This window comes from Rhamphochromis longiceps, linkage group LG4 (assembly GCF_057381845.1).
Source record: "Rhamphochromis longiceps isolate RC_006_pf linkage group LG4, R_longiceps_female_GT1.1, whole genome shotgun sequence".
NCBI lineage: Eukaryota > Metazoa > Chordata > Actinopteri > Cichliformes > Cichlidae > Rhamphochromis > Rhamphochromis longiceps.
In genome coordinates this window covers 37,239,119-37,261,881 of record NC_140560.1, presented here as the reverse complement: position 1 = coordinate 37,261,881, position 22,763 = coordinate 37,239,119, and the positions used below count along the sequence as shown (strand labels likewise).

The 22,763-nt window shown below is 44.5% G+C and overlaps 1 protein-coding gene across 1 annotated transcript in view; it reads right to left on the bottom strand.

Moving 5' to 3' along the window:
- doc2a (double C2-like domains, alpha) overlaps positions 1-22,548 on the bottom strand; it is a 55,750-nt gene extending 33,202 nt beyond the window's left edge. The window contains exons 1-4 of the mRNA XM_085404879.1: positions 22,221-22,548; positions 15,525-15,604; positions 9,505-9,579; positions 4,768-4,877 (exon numbers count right to left, since the gene is read on the bottom strand). Of these exons, the coding sequence (XP_085261005.1) occupies positions 4,768-4,877; positions 9,505-9,579; positions 15,525-15,604; positions 22,221-22,548 (593 nt within the window). The remainder of the gene's footprint in view (positions 1-4,767; positions 4,878-9,504; positions 9,580-15,524; positions 15,605-22,220) is intronic.
- Between the last annotated feature and the right edge of the window lie 215 nt (positions 22,549-22,763).

Genomic DNA, 22,763 nt, shown 5'->3' with positions numbered 1-22,763 from the left:
CTTTGGTCGTTACAGGTTCCTCAGAATGCCTTTTGGTCTTAACGCTGCCAGCGAGGTGTTTCAGAGAGCCATGGAGCAGATATTCGCTGGGTATCCATGTGCCATCATTGTTGATGATATACTCATCGGCGGAAGAACCATGAAAGAACATGACGACAACCTGAGAAAAGTCCTTGATCGTGCCAGAGAAGTAAACCTGCGACTAAACCCATTAAAGTGCAAATTCCGGCTGAATCAGGTCAGTTATGTCGGACACATTTTCACAAGCGAGGGGCTTAAAGCAGACCCTTCCAAAACAGCCGCAATCAGAGAGATGCCAGTTCCAACAGATGTCCAAGCCCTGCAGAGGTTCCTGGGGATGGTCAATTATCTTGGAAAATTCATTCCAAACTTCAGCCATCTGTCAGCTCCTCTGCGACAGCTCACACACAAGGACAGCGAGTGGATGTGGGACACACAGCATCAGACTGCATTCAAAGCACTTAAAGAGCACATGTCTAATCCACCTGTTCTGTCATATTATGATGTCAGCAAACCTGTGACACTAACGTGCGATGCATCACAGTATGGTCTTGGTGCAGCTTGCTTACAGGAAGGGCGACCTGTGGCATATGCTTCACGTACTCTGACAGACACTGAAACCAGATATGCTCAGATAGAAAAGGAGCTGCTGGCTGTTGTTTTCGCATGTACAAAGTTTCATGACTACATATATGGCAAGCCTGTGGTCGTAGAAACAGACCATCAGCCACTGGTCACCATACTAAAGAAACCTATTCACGCTGCACCAGCCAGATTACAGAGGATGTTGTTAAGGCTCCAAAAATACAACATCACCCTCACATATAAATGTGGAAAACACATGTATCTGGCTGACACACTGTCTCGTGCTCCCAACAGCTCCACTTTCCAGCAGCCTGAAGAAGAGGACAACTTTGATGTCATGACGGTGAGCTGCATCTCTTCTTCACGCCTGGAGGAACTTAAAGGACACAGCTGAGGATGAGACACTGCAAGCGCTCAGCTCGTTCATCAAACATGGTTGGCCACAACGACTCCACAACCTTCCCACAGCAGTTCATCCATATTTTCCTTTCAGGGATGAGCTGATTGTGGATGATGGCATCATTCTTAAAGGTTCCAAAGCTGTGATCCCAAAATCACTGCAAGGAGACTACATCACCATCATGCACAGAGGACATCCCGGCGTAGAAGCTACCAAGCGGAGAGCACGGGGGATCGTCTTCTGGCCGTTCATGTCAAGAGATATTGAACAAACAGTTACTTCCTGCTCGGTGTGTAACAGCACTAAACCTCATCAACAAAAAGAGCCCCTTCATCTGCGTGAAGTTCCAGAGCTTCCTTGGTCAACTGTGGCTACAGATATCTTTGAGTGGCACTGTCAGCACTATTTAGTAGTAGTCGACTCATACTCAGGCTGGTTTGAGATTGACCTGCTAAAGGATTTGACATCAGCGACAGTCATCAAAAAGCTGAAAAGACACTTCTCAGTTCATGGTGCTCCACACACTCTGATCTCAGACAATGGCAGGCAGTTTACAAGCCAGCGTTTCAAAGACTTCGCTTCACAGTGGGACTTTCAACATGTCACCAGCAGTCCAGAGTATCCTCAATCCAATGGGCTTGCTGAGAGAGCAGTGCGCAGTGCTAAACAGCTGATGGAGAAATCACACAGAGATGGCACTGATGTATTTCTCAACCTGCTGAACCTCAGGAATGTTCCACGTGATGTGAACCTGGGTTCCTCTGCAGAACGACTTCTATCCAGACAGACTCGAACTACGCTCCCAATCACAACCAAACTGCTCGAACCACAACACCTTGAATCTGAGAGAGTGAAAGCCCAACTACTCAACAAGAGACTGACTCAGAAGGTCTGTTATGACAGATCCAGCCGACCACTTCCACCTCTCAACGAAGGACAAGTAGTGAGGTTACAGACCCCACAGGGTTATGACCGCACAGGTGTGGTAAAGGAACTTTGTAAAGAACCTAGATCCTACCTGGTACAGTCAGAGGGAAACACTTACAGGAGAAATCGCAGACACATATTGCCTGTGTCTGAGCCTGTTACTGTTCAGAAAGACACTGATCATCATCATTATGATGGACTGCAGGTTGTGGGTGAAAACAATGATGTAGAACAGTTTAAAGACAGCACTCATGTTGAGAGCTCTTCTGATGTTTTGCATTCTCCAAGACCTTCCAAGAGTGATGGTGTTTACAGGACACGCTTTGGTCGTGTGTGCAAACCAAATCCAAGATATAGGGATTAATTGGGTACTAGTTAAAACACAGAACATTTTCAGGTTTGATGTTTGAGCCATCAGTAACTGATGTCAATGCTTCAAGTTAAATTCTGTTTGAGGTGATTTTCAGTAGTAATCATATTTAACTTTATACAGCAAAATGATATTCTTGTCATGTTTATTTCTTCCATCTGGTTGCAAATTTAAATGTTCCTAAGGGTCAGCGTACGTCACCTTTTATGCTGTGATTATTATTATTCAGTATGCATTAAACTTTATGTCCGGTTGGGGATGTACTAAAGAAGGGGGATGTAGATAACCTGCTGTTAGTTTGGTATTTTGTCCTAATCCGCTTGCCGTACCTCCGTGTAGGTGTGTGTATGTTTTGAGTGGTATAGGCGCCATTCCGTTATTGAATCCAAGCATGTAAGTTCTCTGCTGCTGTGCTGGTTAATAAAACCACGTTAACTGAGATTACTGCTTCATCATTATCATACTGGTGAACATACAACACTGGTGTTATTTGTCTCTCAGAAACAGTTCATAACTTCCCTTCAACTCATTCATGTCACCTAAAAGGTAAACCTGTTTCTCCATCACAGCTCTGATGATCCAGTAAGGACATCTCCTGGTTTCATCTTCATGTTTCCCTCTCACCACATATCCAAACCGACATCATGACCAGCAGCTTTACAGCTGTGGCTCCAGCAAACATCAGCTGATACTAGAAATTAATATTAAATAAAGTCTAACAACAGCTGATCAAGCTTAAACCTGCTGCTGTTGTTTAGCGCGACATCCGCTGGTTTCCTCTTTCTGGCGCAAAGTGGGCGATAAACAAACAAGAGAGCCGATCAGCTGATCATTGATCAGTTTCATGATTGAAGTAGAAACAGGAGAGGGAGGGGGGAGAATGAGAGAAGAAGAGGCAGCTGTGCAGCGTAAACACAGAATAACTCCAGCTTTGTGCCTTTTCCATTGTAGCTGAATTACGGGACAAACTGTTCCTTTTCACCTCAATAAGAAACCGTAATATTTCCTCTGAATACCAGACGGGACGGTTGGCAACTCTAATAACTTATGAACAAAATAAAGTTCAACAACATTAACTTCATAGCACCACCCAGCTGTATAGAAACTCCGTCATGCTAGCTAGCACGCAGTACAGAAAAAGTCAGAATAACGAAAATAAACTCCACCTAAACTTGGTTCATATCTGACCCAGAGAGACTGCAGGTCATAACTTCTTACCTGAAGTTCAGTTCACACTCGGACCGGCGGCCGCCTCAGGTCTCTTTTCCTGCTGCCTCCACCACTTGCTAATGTTACTGAATCTGTGGAAGCTCCGCGATAGCCACCACACGAAGTAACGAGTAACGACCCTATCTAAATCCCAGTAACGAGTAACGCGTTCCTGATTTTGGCATAATAACTAGTTACCACAATGATAACGTAGTTACTGTAAAGCGTTACTTAATAACACGTTAGTCCCAACACTGGTTTTCACTCTGTGATTTTATGAATAATGTTAGGCACACGCTGTCCTGGGTCGCTGATCCAGTGCTTTCTGGTGTTTCCAGAGTGACTCCTAGTTCAGTTTTCCATAGTGGCTCTGGTTTCGTCCCCTTACTGTTTTGCTTGTGTGTTGTCGGCAGTGTTTCCTGTTTGTCAGTCTTGTTGTCATGTCCCGTCCATTATTCGTCTCAGTGTTCGGTCTTTAGCACAAGTTCATGTCTTGTCTCTGCAGTGCTGCGTTTGGGTCCAACCTCTGCTGGCACACAGCTGGACCCTCACACCGACATCAGATTATGGACACTGAGAGTTAATTTCTGGGTTTTTGTTTGCAGTGTAAATTATTTCAACATGCACCACTAAAAATCTGGGGCATGTTTTTACCTTCATCAGGGGTAAAACTTATTTACCAAATCACAGCTTGTGGTTTTGTAGAGCAACTTGCTATTTGTCCATGTTAGCTTAGTGTTAGCCATCATCAGCCAGAATAAAGATGGCTGAGGCTCATTTGTCATTTAAACCCAAAAGTCTTTCTGATGTTTACTGTAGTTTTTTACGATGGCTTCATTCACTACAACAAGCCTTTTTTGGCTGCAGCTGTTTATCTGATAACTCTGACAAACTGCTTTATTCACAGCAGCTCGCTGTGCGCTCTTTGCTGTTGTCTCTGACTCTGTGAAGGACTGATTCAGTCCAATCAGACTGTTAGAGGCAGCCAGAGAGTCGGGGAAGGATCTTGATACAATATTGGCAACAAAAAGTGTTTGATAGCTACGAAAAGCAGCAAAGACAACATTTAATTTCATCTTGGTGCAGCTTTTTGCTCCGACAGCTAAACTAATGAAATGTGACAACTGAGCTTCATATGTGAATGTCAGGATGTAAGAGCAGCTGATTAATGGCTGTGAGCATAATTGCTCTGAAATGAGATGTGATGAATTATCCCCAGTGTGTGTTTGTCACACACGCAGATATAAACACAGACCTGAGCGTCTTCCTGTGCATGTCTTCCTCTGTGATGCCGACATAAGTGAGCGTTTCATTCCACACTGGATTCAGGGAGTTACGGATCGTCCTCGTTTTCAGCTTATTGGCCTGAAGGACACACACACACAGAGATATTAGTAATTACTAACACAGTTTGACATTTCATTTCAGCAGCTCTGCACAGAAGTTCAAACAGTGCAGAAAATGTGTTTAAACCTTTTTAAGCTCAGGTATGAATCTCATTAAAGACTGAATTCGTGGCTGCGTCGCTTCAAGACAAAAGTCAAATAAAAATAAGATCCCATCAACAACAGGACGAAAGGAAAAACAGGTCAGAGAGAAGATTTTCTTTTTCACACCAGAGCCAAGATGGAGATAAACTTTAATGTTATTTGGGGACCCAGACAGTCATTGCTGTCTCCTCACAGCAATAAACTCAAGTTCACAAAGATTGCACAATTAATAAAGCAAAAATCAAAGCATCACTTCAGCGAAGGTGCCGGAAACCCGCCGAGAGACTTAACTAGCATCAGGATAAAAGTCAATCCGTCCTCAGTATTTTTACACATTGCTCGTGTCAGGAGGAGGATTTCGTTTCATGGCTTTGAAACGGCTTCTGAAAATCCTGAAATGAGCCGAAGCCAAAAATGTGCTGCCAGCACCACCACTGAACCGTGGACGCTACATTTCAGGCGCTCACAGGCGGCTTTACGTAAACACAGAGGCCACGAAACCAGAATAAAATCACTCTTTACATATTTCAGCTGACTGTATCATGTTCTTCTCATTTCCAGCTGCATATTTTTATTCTTAGAGCAGTTTTGCATCGTTGACTGCTCAAAGTGAAGCGCTCTCACACAAAATAACCTCCGTGGGAAACAAAACCTTGTGACACTTTTTTGAACATGATCAACTTTGTCAAACTGATGTCAGTTTGATTTTCTGAAGCATGGATATTAAAAGGTAACAGTCACGTGATTCCAGCCTCCTAACTTCCTGTAACTTCCTGTCTTTGACACAACAGCGCTGAGTGTCCCCAACAGTTTCTATAGTCTAACTGTTCATAATGGTAAATGAATAGTTATTAATAACTAAGCTCGACTTTTTGAACCTGAATAATCAGATTTGACCAATCAGACCACGAGGTCGACTTTTCTTCACGCTGAGGATGAATTTTATCCAAAAACAACATGTTTGGTGTTATTTGTTACACAGGAAGTTCAAAAACGTCCCACTTTGTCAGAACGCACTCGGTGTGACCCGACGGCCGCTCTGACCGCGTCTACAGCACGCCACCAGTCGGGCCTACAGTGGTGCATGTCTGCATGTCTGAGTTTGAAGCTTGAAGTGAAGCGCTGTGAATACTGTACTGATGCGCTGAACACTGACTTCATTATTAGAACCTGACCGTGTTTTATGTGAACGCCGTTGTAACGGCAAATATTTGAGAGGAAATAAGAAAAAGCAGAAAAATAAATCTGGTCGGTCTGTGGCTGTACGAGCAGAGTGGCACCTTTACCTCCGGCTCATCAAAATGCAGAGAGAAAATAACAATGAGTCAGTGACACCGATGTTACCCAAGCTGCTAAAAAAAACAAAAACTCAACTCGACCAAATCTGGTGTGAGAGAAATAAACAACATCCCCCATATGGAAAAGATAAATCTTATAAAGTTTGTATCTGTCTTGTGTGAAACTTGTATGAAAAGCATACAAGAGTGAAAACAGATATAAGATCCCTTAAAAATTATATAAATGAAACTTGTATGTTTTGGATACTTACTAAAACAATGTATGAAAGTAATGAGAAAGTGGCCACTTTCATGAGTAATCACATATAAGTTTTTACTATTTCTTTTCCATATGGGCCATTTTAAGCAGCAGGAAGTGACACAGAGGTCAGAGGGCGATGCTTCGTCCTCTTATTTGTTCAGTTACACTAGCTGTGCTGCGCACTTCTCTGTAGGTGTTTGCTCCGCCCACAAAGTTCCCGTTTTCATGTGTAGAAACACGTCCGTCGACTGTTCATTTTCTGCTGATGCTACTTCATCCTCACGCTGGAGAGAATTTCACTTGTTCCTTTATCCAGCAATGAAAACGAAACAAGCGCCGAGCAAACAGTTTGCACTTTGGTCAAACTAGTGACATGAAAGAAAACAATTTATAACACATAAGATTCTTTTTAGGAGTTTCTAACCTGCCCACAGTGGTTTAGACTCAAGCCCGTCTTTCATGATGAAGGCTGTCGTGTCCTTCAAAGGGTCCAGTTTGGCTTTACTGTGAAACTGTTCCAAACAAAATCTTTAATTCACGCTGATGTTCGTGTGGGATGAACTGTTGTAACAGAGTCATCATCTTTACTTACGTTACAGCACCTCTGTGTGGCTTCCCCTAACACAAAGTCGAACGTCAACAGCAACTTTGTTCTAGATAAGCAGATAGGGCTGCGCGATATGACCAAAACCTCATATCCCGATATCAGACATCTATCGTCCGATAACCATATAAATCACAAACATGTAACATTTTCTGTAAATTCTGTGAATCTCGGGCAGCTCGACTTGCTTGACGTGTTTCCTGCTGCGCGTCGTGTAGCTGGAGTCGAGTGTTTTAACCGATGCATGAAACGATACATTTTTAGACATGAGTTGTAACGGCCGCCGTTTTCTTTGTATTTATTACACGGCGTGCTGCGGGGAAAAGCTGTTCTAATGTTTGAGTCTAAGGTCTATTTTTTAGCACCTGGCGGCTCTTTTTTACTTCTCATCCGTAAATAATCTGCTCTTTCACATGATTCAGTTTATTTTGAAAAGTCTCAACAGGATCTTGAGCTTTATTGTGAAAGGTTTATGTGGAACATAAACAAGCGGACACGCGATGCTGTTATCGTCGTTGTTGCTAACGACAACGCATAAAAACAGGCGCTTGTCCGTCTGTAGTGTGGTTATATTAAATATAAGAGGAAGAGAGAACTTTATTAATATAGCCACTACAGTGACATCAGAACCATGAACAAATATTAATGTAAACAGTTTATTTTGAGACACCACAAAACAAACGATAGCGTGAAATGCAACGAAAGACGTTTTTATATCGTCATCAGATATATAGCACCACTTCCTGCCATAAAAGACATCTACAGGAAGCGGTGTCTGAAAAGGGCTGGGAAAATCATCAAAGACCCCAGTCACCCATCACATGGACTCTTCACCCTCCTGCCCTCTGGGAGGCGCTACAGGAGCCTCCGGACTAAGACCACCAGGTACCGGAACAGCTTCTTCCCCACAGCTGTCAGACTCCTGAACTCTGCCTCCTGACATCTGACCCACGTTAAACTCATGGACTGAACATACACACACCCACAATGGACAACTGTACCCTCAAACACAATAATAACATGGACTGAACCACCACTCACAACCACTAGCACTTTATATAGCCTCTGTAGAAACTATCTACACCCTCACTTATCTTAACTGCACTACTGTATAGCTCTGTGTAAATAATCATTCTGTACATTCGATAATCTTTAATCCTACAACTGTTTACAACTTGCATAGTTCCCATTTCTGTATAGCTGTATATCTCAGATTCTGTAAAGTTATTTATTTCATATTCTGTATAGTTTTTCATATTTATATCCTGTTCATAGCCTGTACATAGCTTGTACTCACTACAGCCTGTACATACTTATAGTTATAGAATATTCACAACATACTTCATACCGTGTACATTATAACATACCATAATAGACCCATTTCTGTAATATACTCACATATCTATATTATTGCTAATATATATTGTAATATATCTATATCACTAAAGCACTTCTGGATGGATGCAAACTGCATTTCGTTGCCCTGTACCTGTGCATGTGCAATGACAATAAAGTTGAATTCTATTCTATTCTATTCTATATGGTTATATCGAACAGCCCTATAAGCAGAAGTATGTGTAGCATCTGCAGGAAGGTTATTATCCCTTCAGCTGTTTCGTCAGGGCACTGATGTCTCCGTGTGCACATCTCTCCAAACACAGCAGGATCTAAAGGACGAGTAGTGTCTGATAGTCTGGGATGTTGAATTAGTCGGTACACTCAAATCTTGCCCTCGCCATGTTTCACCGGTATCACTGGTATAACCCTGTGGTATCGATCACAAAGAGGGCGACGAGCCGGCAGGTAGCAAAGTATGAAAGTGAAAGCATGAAATCTCAGAGATTAGTGCCGTGGTGAAGCAAGATGTCAGAGGAAAACAAGACAGAGGCAAAAACACCAGAGACACACGGTGACAAATACTTTCAAAATAAAACAGGAAGTAAAGCATTTCTCATGAAGGTTTCTAACAGAGTGAAGTGATCTGGAGGCATCTGCAGTCATAACAACATTAAGATGACCTCCTTCACCTGAGGATACTCTGGAGCATCCTTACAAGCATCCTTCAGTTACTGCCACTAATGAGTCATCAGTCATTTTTGCCATCACCCACTGTGGAATGATGGGAGGTCAGCTGAGTGTTTCCTCTTTTTCTTTCCCTTCCTGAGAAGTGCTGTAGTGCTCCTCATCAAGCTCATGCTGGAAACATGAGGCACAGCCTGAACACTCAGTGGGACTCAGTGGGACTTTCTTCTTCTTTCAACTGGAGCTTTTGAGGTCCACACAGTCTGCCTCCATCCTGCCCAATCCCAGCGTCCCGCTCTGTCACACCAACCCTCTGTGGTTATGAACGGTCTCTCACCTTACAGGCTCCGGGCAGCAGGTGCAGTTTGACGTACGGGTCAGCTAAACCGTTGAAGTCCATCGGCTTCAGACCCTGCAGATAACAGAAGCAAGTGAGCATATCATTATTATTATTTGATGTTTCATTGCATCCAGATTACAATCACGAAGATGGCGAGAGGAACGTCACGGCAGGTACAGCTATCCTCTACATGAACCGTGAGACTAACCCAGGAAAGGTTATAAAAACTATCATAATAATAAAGTTAAGAGAGGAAGTGAAATATGTCACCTGGAACGTATCATTAGAATAAATACAGAATCAGAACAGGAACCCAAAACCAAGAATTCCCACTTTACTATAAATCCAGCCGCTATAACCTGTGATTCCTGACATTTTCTCCACATCTTCTCCGGCTGTTCACATCTCAGGAGTATAAAAACTAAAAGAGGCGACAGGACAGATGATTTTTCCACACGGGCAGATGAAACACTTGATTTGAATCTCTTGACCTCATCAGTGGGAGCAGACATCGTGACAAATTGCTCCTAAATCTCTTTCAACAGCTTTGACATTTGCAGTGCCGGCAGACGAAGCGATTTCTCCTTCTGTGCATATTCCCCTCCACCCCCACCCACAGCATTTTTAATGAGACCGAGGCACCACACAGAATCTGACCTTCCACATCTACCTGAAATACAATCCAGTGTCACAAGTGACAGCTATGATACCTCGAGTTTCAATTACATGTACTTTTGTTCATCAGTGTCAGACATCCAGTTTCATTTGAATGGTGTGAGCAGTTAGTTGGTTCAGCCACAGTCGTTCACGTGGACGCATGGCGTTTGTGTCTGACTCTCCTACAGCTTTGAGTTTGGGCTCCAGCAGCTGAAGCTGAAAAACCTGCAGTTCCTCTAATAACAATAATAATGGAGTGGATTTATATAGCGCTTTTCAAGGCACCCAAAGCGCTTTACGATACCACTATTCATTCACTCTCACATTCACACACTGGTGGAGGCAGCTACTGTTGTAGCCACAGCTGCTCTGGGGCAGACTGACAGAAGCGAGGCTGCCATATCGCGCCATCGGCCCTTCTGGCCAACACCAGTAGGCGGTAGGTGAAGTGTCTTGCCCAAGGACACAACGACCAGGACAGAGAGCCCAGGGATCGAACCGGCGACCTTCCGGTTACAGATGCGCTTCCCAACCCCCTGAGCCACGGTCGAACAGTGTTAATGTTCACATGTATAAACCTACAAGAGCGACTCGCTGCACCCGCCAGAGGTCCCGTGTCCACGGCAACATCGGGTCAGAGCTGGATCGTGTTTGAATAATGTGGATTCACTGCCCGCACAAAAAGCTGCTTCTTAATGTTTCTATCAAATATTTAACCTTAGAATTGGTGGATTATTCTGCTGAACGTTTCTGGCAGCGGTTACCAGGCGTGTCTTTTATTTGCTGATGTTAAAGGTGTTAAAAAATTCTGAGCTTTCCCTCGTCCCTGCAGAAAGAAATGTGTGCACACAGCAGGGAGCGCCGAGTTAATCCACCTGCTCGAATCTGAAACTGCTCCTTCATCTGCTGCAGAAATGAGTCGATGCCAGGAGGGAAATCACCGACATTCAAGTAGGTACTCAAATTAAGAAAACAGCAGAGGAAACAAAGGATACAGCAGGTGCTCAGATTATCTCCCATCCCTCACGAAATGAAGCAATTTCATTCTCACATGTGTTTCTATTAGTGTTGCACTGCAGAGCGAGAGCAGCGCCGACTGCATCAATGTCACGGTGATCTAAGAGGGAAGGAGAGGACTTTGCCTCTGTGCTCGAAGCGGCTCGTGTTGATCTCTGCTTCATTAAAATCTGAAGACTTTGCAGCTTCAGGACACAAACCATACATGGCAGGAACAGCTTTGAGCTCCAACAACTTTCTGTCACCAGCTGTGGAGCACGAAGTGTGATTCAGTAATGGGACCAGATTCTTTTCATTTGTATTAAGTGTTCAGAATTCGACTGTAGTTCATTATGACCTAAAGTTAGCTTCCTCCGTGTACATTAAACAAAGCTGAATCTGTTGTTTTTGTGATGCTTTTACTTTTTCATTTCCTTTTCATTTGTTGGTTTGTTACAGGAAGCGATTAAACATCCCCAGTTAGATTTAAGCACTCGGATTCAGGCATCACACGGTGCCCCCTGAACCTTCAAACATACGCATGTGGCAGAAGGGAAACTTCCAGCTCGTCTAAGAAATGAAAGAGTTCAGATAAACAAACAGCGGTTATCTTTCTCATGCCAGGGTCATGGCTTTGCCTTCCAGCACGACAACCAGAAACGTGCGTTTGGTCATCACGTTGGTCTTGTGGTGAAGAACAACCTCCAGAAGACCAAAGTGACGGTTACTGATGGGCTTCAGCCCCACTGATGGTGAAAACACCATCAAACCTGGAGGAGCTTCAGAGATGCTCAGGACTGGTGAGGAGACGTGTGTGAGAACCGCTGCAGCTCGTAGCACAAAGGACGACCGTTAGCATCGTTCTCCTGGTTTTTGTTCCTGTGCAAAGTGAAATTATGGATGCATCCAAAATAAAACTGGGACGTTTGGAAATTTGTCGGGGAAACAGTTTGTGAGAGGTGCACTCGTGTCCTCATGTGTAACACGGGCAGAGAGCCGAGTAGAAAAAATGCCGTTTTTTGAATTTGCTGAAATCTGGTTCTGGTTCTTTGAAGCTAACTTTGGTGTGACTAATGAAAAGCTTTTTGTGAAATACAAACACTTTTGAGTTGTTTATTTAATGAGAACAAAGAGTTTATTCTCACTGTGAAATATAAAGCCAGCAGCCCGAGGGGACGAAACAAACCTGCTTCAAACAAACGGTCTCTGGACAGATAAACAAGGTAAAGGCAGGAGGTGAAGCGACTGCGCCATAATTCAGATCAAGCTGTCACAGCAGAGTCCAATTTAAGTGTCACAAACAACAAGAGGGAGACAAACGGAGACTGTAAAGAGACGACGGGCTGCAGTCAGAGCAGGTTCAGCTCCCCACACTCTGGATCTGTGCATGCACACTGAGACAGCGGTGCATGCAGCACACGCCAACATGCAGGGAGGAGAAATCTCTTTAATATATGCTGCGTTTGTGCAGGTTAGCAATGCTGAACAGCCTCAGCAGTGTGCGCACGGCGACAGCAAACAAACACGTCTCCATCATATTTGTGTTTGTAATGATGGGAGACGCCTCTCAGAGATTCTCTGAGACAGACAAAAATAACCTTTCATTTCTTTCCTCCCTGAAAATAACTCTTTAGATCCACTTTTTTTATAAACACCTAAAACTTCATAGACATTTTTTGTTGATGTCTGAAGGCATCAAACACCGACCCATCACTTCCTGGACTCCACAGCCTACTGTGGTTTGCAAATCCCACTTTATAAAGCTTCATAGAGGGTGGAGTGTTATATCCCAGTAACATGCAAGTAAAATACTAGAATTCCACTCAGCACACCTGGAGCTCAGGCTTCTTGAACAGTTAGTACAATAACCTCGCAGCTGCCATATTACGGGTCAAATAATGTCATTATTATAATTTGAAGGCTCCAACAGCACAAACACAGACTGGAGGTCCAGGTCAGATGAAGCTAGCAGACAGCTACAGCCACCTGTGTCAGCTACAGAGGCCACGCCCCTAATAATGCAAACATGGAGCCAGGCTATAAAGTGTTGGAGCCTCTAGTGGACGTTAGAGGAACTGCAGATTTTGGTTCTTTAGCCCTGTAAAGCTGATGCTTGTTGATGTTTCAGTAAAATCAGCACCAAAAAGTTTCTGCTGGGACGTCTGCAGTAACTCCACTTCATCCTCACGGAGCTGCTGTTGGTCCATCTGCATTCTGAAAAAGGTGGTGTAGATTAGCAGCTGTCAGATCTTTAGGAACACCCCGCTCTGGATACATGGATCAAAGGTGGAGCTGTTGGATGGGGTGGTTTGGCCACACTGAGCGCAGTAGTTATCAGGAAGAGAATAAAATAGAGAATAAGAGTTTTAATAAATATTCCTGATTTTTCCCATCTTCTGCCACAAGCTGGACCCAGATAAGTTTGCTCCCTCTCTGTGGGCTCGTGCTGAGGGTGGGGATGTCTTTCAGCTTCATGACGTCTCAAGCCGAGAGTCTGAAATCACTGTCTTGGTGTAAGATGTGCGAAACCAGGAGTACCAGATGCTCGTAGCGATTGTGATTGATGGCTCGTTAGACAGAGCTGGATGATTCTTCTCTCACTCTCAGAAGGACCATAATTTACAAAATGCATTCAATGTTTTATTCAGACTTGTGACCGAGCCCATAAACCCATCAGGAGAGTGTTTACTGAGGTCACAGAGGAAGTCATGTGTCTTCTGCACAACCAGGAATCTTTTTGCATCTGACAGAGTCGCCTCCTGTTTGACATTAGTAAGAATTACAGCTGTCGCAGTCAGACGCAGAGGCGACGCCATCTTTTGTAACATCTGTGAACAGTCATGGTGAGCTGTGAGATGATTCTCCGAGCAAGCCTGACGGATGAGAACCCAAAACAAGGTGCGGTGTAACCTGTGCCAGGTACAGGCAGGCCGTCACACGTCTACCATAAGGAGGAGTGATCTTTGGTGAAGAGCCAGATTCTCCATAAATACACAACAATATGCATCCTTTCCTGGCCTGTCCTCCCGGGCTTTAAGCAGGACTGTCTGTGGCGCTCAAATAACTCAGAGGAACGACTCAAAAACAGGAAATGGTGTGATGTGATGGCTTTAAAGCCAGGAATGAATCCCACGTGGTGTGAAGGAGAAAAACCTTCAAACATTTTGCAGCTGAAGGGATTTTAAAAAGAAGAGAGGTCAAAGATTTCAGCGAGCCGATGTCAGACACGGCTGGACAATTATGCAAAACACCTACGAGGAGGTATTTTGGTTAAAGTGGGCGACGCTTGTACCTGGTGCCAGCGGAGTAGTACGTTTAGTCTGTCAGTCTGATGTTTGTAGTGATGTGTATCGCTGCTGATATTCAAACAAAATGTCAGATAACCTGAGGAACAGTTTTAAAAGGGACGAATTACACGTTGTTTTTCATAATGACACTTTGAGGTAAAACCTCAGTGAAACCAAATGCATCCTGATGTAAAACAGCAGAAAACGTCATATGTTTCATCTCACTTTAGGCTGTTTGCTGGATATAGCACACGGCACGCCCATCAGCATCACTTTGGTGACTCCAGCTCGACGCCTGCTCTTCACACCAAACACGGGTCTCCAGCCCGAGGCTCGGCCGCCTCTTATCTCACCTCCTCCTGACTCCTGACACCTGCTCTGGGACTGTTACTGGGTCAACGACGAGCTGAGGATGCACGCATCGTTTTCCTGCAGCTTCCTCAGATCCATAATCAGAGATTACTCTCGCTCCTCAGCAGCAGCACCCAGACGAATAAAAGTGTGTGAGTGAAATTTACTGACCAAATAACAATCTGTGCAGCAGACCCACGGGTCCAAGTAGCTCAATAAATCTGAATTTGCACAGAAATACTATTAGAGCTCATATTTATCTTTGACAGCACAGCCTTCATTATTCTTCACTCTGTGGAGGGAATCTAATTCGTAGCAGTTCATGAAACTAGAGCAGATTTAATTTATGATGAGTGGTGAAAATCCACAGCTGAGAGCAGACTTTAATTATTATTATATAACATAGTTCCCTGTGTTTAATGTGCTTTATGCAACTTTCTCATATATCATGATTATTATTATTATTACTCTTATTGGATTATAACTTGTCTTAAAAAAGCTAAACAAAGTGATTTTCACGTGAAGGGCTCAGGGCGGATTTTTCTTTAAAATCCTGGGATCCTCCTTAAACGTGTCTTTCATTCCTGATATGAAGGTTTATGAAATATACTGAAGTTACTGCACAGCGTAAATCAGCTGATCGGTTTTACTCCATATGGGCTGTATGCTTCCTGTTGCATGAAAACAGAGAAGAAGAGCGTGTCGGTGTCTGCAGAGCGTCCTCACCTTGGCCCGCAGCACGGTGCAGTGCAGCTTGTTGGAGCTCTGCTCGTACCTCAGCTCGAACTCCAGCGTTCCCAGAGCAGCTGGGGAATCATCGCAGGCAGAGGGAGGAAACAGACAACATCCATGATTCATGAAAGAAAACATGATTACAAGCCTCGCGTCAACAAGCGCAAGAGATCAAAACTGTTAGATTTAATTGAAAGCATGCAAGAGAACAGAGAAACATGTCAGGCATGTCATGCAATCAGAAGATGGGAATCCAATTCGGAGGAGAGCGCACGTGACTCACAGTCTTCCTACAAAGAAGAGCAAACATTCACAGCCGTGCACGTGTAACAGGGCACACACGCTCGCTCAGATAACACGTATGATTCACACTAACACATCACTGCTTACATAACTAACCGCACTCATACGCTAACTCTGAGCTGCTGTGTGTAGCGGACGAACGGCTACGTTACTCTGCTGCACGGTGAACGAGAGCGGCCTCTGCCACGTCCTGGTTTTTCTTCTTCACTGAGTGAACCTCGCGGCTCAGGGCCGCTGTGACTGAACATTTTAATGTTCAAATGACAGAAAGACATGAAAATGACTGCAGAGGCCACAGGACGAGATGGCAGTCACAGTAACACAAAGAAAAAGAAAATCAAACACAAAGGCGTGATTTTGGCATTAAGTTCATTTCTATGGAGCCCCTCTGATGACATGGTCGAAAAAAGAAATAAATTGTGGCCACGAAATACTATTTCGAGGACACGAAATAGGTCTAACGTGGCAACGAAACAGATAACCTGCGCACATCATATTGATACAATTCCTGGACAGCTGCGTAGAGACATAAGCATGAGAGTAGGCTAAACCTATGCACCGTGGACAGAGACAGTATGATGAAGTTTTATTTTAGGCTGGGGATGAGCTACAAATGCATTTTGAAAAGCCTGCAATGCAAGGAACCATTATTACGGAGAGACATTTAAACAGGATACTGCGAGCCCAGTTGCTTTACAGATGTACGTAGGACCTGGATTTTATTGTCAACCAACTGCAAGGGCCTGGGAAGGATCACGGTTATCGGTCAAGTGTTTCGTGCCCACAAATTAGCATTTCATGCTCACGAAATAGTATTTCATGGCCACAATTTATTTATTTTTTGGACCATGTCGTCAGAGGGGCTCCGTACATTTCAGTCTTCTGATGAAAATGTTTTAGTTTTACACAGTTTCAATTCAGGTAATCAGGTAAACTCCCAACACACAGTGATCAGGACCGAGTCAGGCCACGGGCAGGTTGTACAGGACTTTGTGGGTTGTTGTGATGAGTCCTTCGTTTCATTAAAGGCGTCAAAATCAAAAGACGTGATTATTGATTTTGGGAAGTCTTCTTATAGCTCATCAGCCGCTGTCATTAAAGATACTGAGATTGTGCAGAGTGTGAGCCTGCGATTCGCTGTTTGGTAACATGACTCTGAAGAACAAGAACCAGTTGGGAGTTTTGCTATAAACTGCCAGAAAACTGTCAGGGCCTGTGGCCATGTATAAGTTAACAACGCGTGCTGAGGAAGGCTCGTGTTCAGTTTGACTCGCTCGTTGCCTTCGAGTTTCACCTGCGAGGTCGACCAAAAAGACTCCAGGTTTCTTTTATCCCGACTGCGACTCGTCTCCTTAATGGCAAATAATCCAAATAACTGTCGTGTGGCTTTTTATAATAATAATGGATTGGATTTATACAGCACTTTTCAAGGCACCCAAGGCGCTTTACAATTCCACTATTCATTCACACACTGGTGAAGGCTACAGGTGTAGCCACAGCTGCCCTGGGGCAGACTGACAGAGGCGAGGCTGCCATATCGCGCCATCGGCCCCTCTGGCCAACACCAGTAGGCGGTAGGTGAAGTGTCTTGCCCAAGGACACAACGACCCGGGAATCAAACCGGCAACCTTCAGATGCGCTTCCCAACCCCCTGAGCCACAGTCGCCCCGTGCTCATTTCATCATCACCATCACTTTTATTTATTCTTATTGTTGCCTTTGCTGCTAAACTAATTTCCCCTGTGGGACAATAAAGACAATAAAATAAATTGAGTTGAATTGAAAATCCATCCATTCTTTTCCGCTCGTATCCTTTTGCAGGGTCGTGGGGAGCTGGAGCCTATCCCAGCTGTCTTAGAGGATACACCCCGGACAGGTCGCCACACACAGACAACCATTCACACTCACATTCACACCTGTGGCCACTAACTGCATGTGTTTGCACTGTGGGAGGACGCCGGAGTACCCGGACAGAACCCACACAAACATGCAAACTCCGCACAGAAAGACCCCGGCCTGAACTCAGGACCTTGCTGTGAGGCCACTGTGCTGCCCATGAATTGAGAATCTCAGATATTTTATTTGTAGATAGTACTCATACGCAGATCAACATAGCGAACACTTCTAGAAGCAAAATATTCAAACAAAAAAAGATTTTAAAAAATGAGAAATAGGGGGCGCTAGTGAGGCATGTGCGAGTGTAGACGTCCCTCGTCAAAATGACTTTAAGAAAATCTTTTAATGCTCTCAAAAGCACGTCAAACCCATCTTTTCGCCAAATTCATAACCTGCTGATTACTGTGGATATATTTCTGGGAGCCTTTCAACAATGGTGAAGCCCAAACTTCAGAAGAGCAATCGATGTAGGCCTGGAAGCCTCTTCGGACTCAGCTGGTGGGGACCCCACGCCTGCACTGGAAAAGGATGAATGTGAGCCGTCGAATAAACTGCTACTAACTGCTATGACTAGCTTGTGTTCAGAGATAAATACAATCAAGCCTAAATTGTGCACCACACTGGACACTCACATGTTAGAGATTTCTACCACCATAAGAGGCGAGGTATCATCCTTGAACCAGAGCATCCAGGCCTCAATTTCGGACATAAAAAGCGACGTGGCCAAGCACGATAACACTTTGACTGAACTGCAGGCCTGTGCCTCAAACCACTCTGACACCATCGCCATTCTCCAGGCCACTGTGGAGCGTTTGTCTACAGAGTTAAAGAAGTTAGATGAGAAATGTGAAGATCTTGAGGCACAATCCAGGAGGAATAATGTAAGAATCACGAGAATACCAGACGGCATAGAAGGACCCAGAATGAGTTTGTTCCACAACTTTTGGCGGGGGCGCTATCTCTCGAGGAGAAGCCGCTAATCGATCGACCACATAGAGAAAAAAATTTAACATTTAAAAAATAGGAAAACACGAGGAAAACTAACTTTGAATCTGAGCTTAAGTAAATCCCTCAGAGGCTGGATTATGTCTTCAGTACAAAGATGATGTGGCTAACTTATCCGGTTGTTCAGTGATGACGTGACGAATCTTACTTCCGGGCCTAAAGTAGTCTGCGTTTAATATGGCTTTTGTGTTGTTAACATGTTTAATGTTATGTATTTTCTTCTATTTGATCTCAAAAAGCTCCTAAAACAGTCAGTGATCACTGTTGACCTCCCTCGGCTTTTATTACCGCTAATCATTTATTTAAGCTCAGTTTTTAAAACCTTAGGATGTAACTACAGCCCAGCCCATGCAGCAGTATATGAATGACTAACCTCATATTGTGGATGGATTATCTCAGTTGTTCTCCTGGCTGAAGTTTGGTCCTTTTACAGCATCCTGCCATGCGATTACATTTGTTCCTGACCACCGAGAACACTCACGTTAACTTTTATCCAGTGGAAAAAAAGTTAGCTTGTTTATATTATGCTAACATAGCTGTGTCGCTAGCGGTCACGTAGCACATCATTATATACCAGCTAGCCCAACTTCAGTAACCCTACAAACGTCACTGCTGTTTAGTTTTCTGTCTTCATTTATGTTGACAGAGGTTAATATCTGTTAATATCTCCCTGAGCCTGGTTCTGCCGGAGGTTTCTTCCTGTTAAAAGGGAGTTTTTCCTTCCCACTGTTGCCAAAGTGCTGCTCATAGGGGGTCATATGATTGTTGGGTTTTTCTCTGTATCTATGAAGCACCTTGAGGCGACTTATGTTGTGATTTGGCGCTATATAAATAAAATTGAATTGAATTGAATTGAATGTTGGAAGTGATAGCAGAGGTGTACGTTTTAATTTGTTTCCAAAACCCCGCAGTCAGGACATGCTATATTGTATTTAGATAGAAGCTAGCGAGCTAACATCCTGCTAACTTCTAACTCCGTTAAATGTCATAAATTCCGTTTTCACGGATGCCTGGATGTTAAACTCAATTGTTACACCTGGTAGAGCAGAACGCTGATCATTTTATTAAAGATGAAAGACTTTAGACAGTTTTTCAACTCTCAGTAATGCCATAGTGATCGTTTGATATATGGACCTGCAGCGGAGTTTAGGCCCAGACACGGCTAGTGACGTCAGACTGAACGACCGGATTAGCTCAGCTAACTGCACACAGTTGGTACAGAAAAAGGCGGGAAAACCAACTGCCATCCAGCGTGAGACACAGACATGGAAGCCTGTTGATTTAGTCTCAGCGTCTGTCCTGTATAAGAGTAAAACTCAGCATCTCAACACTATGAGACACATTTACAGAACAGCTAATGATGACTTTATATCTCATAAGGTCCTGTTTGTATCTGATAGCTCACTCTGCATCCCAAAGACATGATCGCTGTCACATCCAGGTAGCTTTGCATCTCGTGGCCCCGACTCTGTATCGTGTAAGATAACTAACTGTCCCACAAAGGCAGCCTAGTAATGATGCTGTATTTTAAGTCTGTGTGTCTTTTAGTATCTCGAGGCAGAAGCAGACTTCAGTTTCTGTATTTCGAGTCTTTTGGCCTTTTTTTCTGTAAGTAAAACATCAGACGTCGGATGTTGGATGCACTTTTCTGAGTCCATCCTATAGTCGTCCTCTCTCTGCTTAATCCACTGCAGTCCTGAACACTGAGTAAAAATAAAAAAGACTCCTGCTTCCACCCACCTACATTGACTTACAGCAGCCCGAGGCAGCGACGGCTGGAACATGTCAGCAAAACCTCAAAACGCCCTGTGACCGTCCTGCGCAGGAATCATTGCTCTGCAGCAGCGAAGCCCGAGGCTGCAGGGATCATGCGTGCACAAAGGAGCGCCCCTGTGAAGGCGTTCTTTGTTAGCCAGAGTTCCTTTTATGTTTGATCAAAGCCTGGAGTTTCTGTTCGAGGAGACGGCCTGTCAAACTTTGGCGCTCTGCTCCTCCCTCAGGCTTTCCCCGCTCTGATGAATCTGACGCCTCGTTATTAAAAAGCACAAAAAAATCATCAAGTGGTGACTGCAAAACAAATATATGTTAATGAGGGGATAAAAATGGTAAAAACCTCTAATTAGTCTTTGCTTTCTGAATCACAGCGGAGCTTGAAAACATGTCAGCAGCTCTGAAGGAGAGGATCGGCGCACTTGCGCTCCTTCTGCTCCTCCAGACGAGCCGGTGCCGTCACATTTCAGCCCTCTCTGAAGTTGACGTGTTTCGGCCGCGTCATTTACCTGCCTCCCCAAAAACGCTCAGCATCTGCAGTCTGGCTGAGCTTCAGCACGAGAGGCGTACGCGTCAATGTGTTGGTTACGTATGTGTGAGCTGCAAACACATGAATTATGCATCCACGGTGCAGCGGCGGAGGAACGGCTGTTAGGGTTGCTGCTGGTTAAATCCATGAAACGATCAGACTGGAGCTGCTGCAGCGTTTTTAGGTCCCTCAGTTACTCCGAGCGACCTTCGTGGTGCTTCTGCAGACTCTGTGACCTTTCATCCCAAACCCACATCGACATCTCCATAAAAGGTGATTACGGCACGTTAGCCAAAGGAGACTTGAGCACTGTTGTCTGAAGGAAATTCACAATGAAAATATTTGTTTTCGTTCCAGCCTAAGCCGGCTTTCAGCCTCCAGTAAACAACATGATTCACTAAAAAAGACGAGAAATAATTCAGCCCCAGATTTGTTCTTCAGAGAGAGAATTAAGAGATTTAAGAGACGTGGAGAAAATATTTCAGTCCATCTGACAGAACCAAAACATGCTGTGATGTCACGCAGAGGTTTCTCAGCCCTGCTTTATCTGCACTACTGTGCATCCACGCAGGGGTGTTGATCTGGTCAGGTATGTAGCAGAGGGGTTGTTCGTGAGTTTCAGCTGCTTTGGTGTTCATTAAAATAACAACAGGGGCAACAATGAGTGGGATCATCCTGACAGGGAGCAGCGCAAAGGCAGAAACATACAAAAAGAGCTTTGGATGTCCTCCAGGAAGCCTGGAGATACATCTGGAGATCCTCACCGAGCCGACAGAGCCTGAGCTGGAGGATGAAGCTGCTCACAACACGCATTCACTTTCAAACTCATTGCAGGCTTTTGTTCTCTATAGTGTTGTGTTTGCATGTTTGAATACAATTTTGAAGCCATTTTCCTGCAAAATATAAATGAATGAAGGGTAACTGTAGACTGACAGCTGTGATGGTCCTCTGTGCTGTGTTACAGGCCTAACGGTGGATAACCGAGAAGCAAAAACAAATCCAAACCTCAAAAGCATCACTGGGACCGTGACAGTGGCGAGTCACGATATTTTTGAGCCTCATGAAATGTATGAAAACAGACTTGAGACGGAGCGCCGTGCAGGAAGCAGCCTCAGGGTGACGTTAAACAGATGTGTACAGATGCAGGGTGACACACGCACACAGACACATGCCGACAGCGAGGCTCACTGCAGTCGTCGCTGTCGGAGCTGTTGATCTCCACCGACGTGTCCACGCTGCTGGTCAGGGATAGGGACCCGCCCCCGCCGGGCCTGCCCTGGGCCAACAGAGGAGACAGGAGGTGAGACCCGCCCATTCCCGAGGCCACCGAGCCGGGGCTGAGGGACGGCGGCGGGGACACGGCGGGGTTGGGGGAGACGGGGGTGGGGGAGGTGGGGGACAGGCGGGGGAAGTAGGCGGAGATCTGGCGGATGGGTCTGATGGGGCCGGGGCAAACGTCTATGGCCATGTGTTCCTGGATGGAGATGCTGAGCTTCTTTCCTCTCCGAACCGTCATAGAGTCTGAAGACAAACAAACAAACAAACAAACCTGTTTACTCACTGAGAGCTTTGATCTCAGCACATTAACAGCATTTAAATTCAGATTGTTTCGTTTATTGTGGTTTTTTTAGTTTAAACTAGATTGGTTCAAATACAGATGAATTAGATTTAGATTAATAATAATTAACTTTGATTTATTGGTTTAACTTTATGTGGGTTTAATTGAGTTTA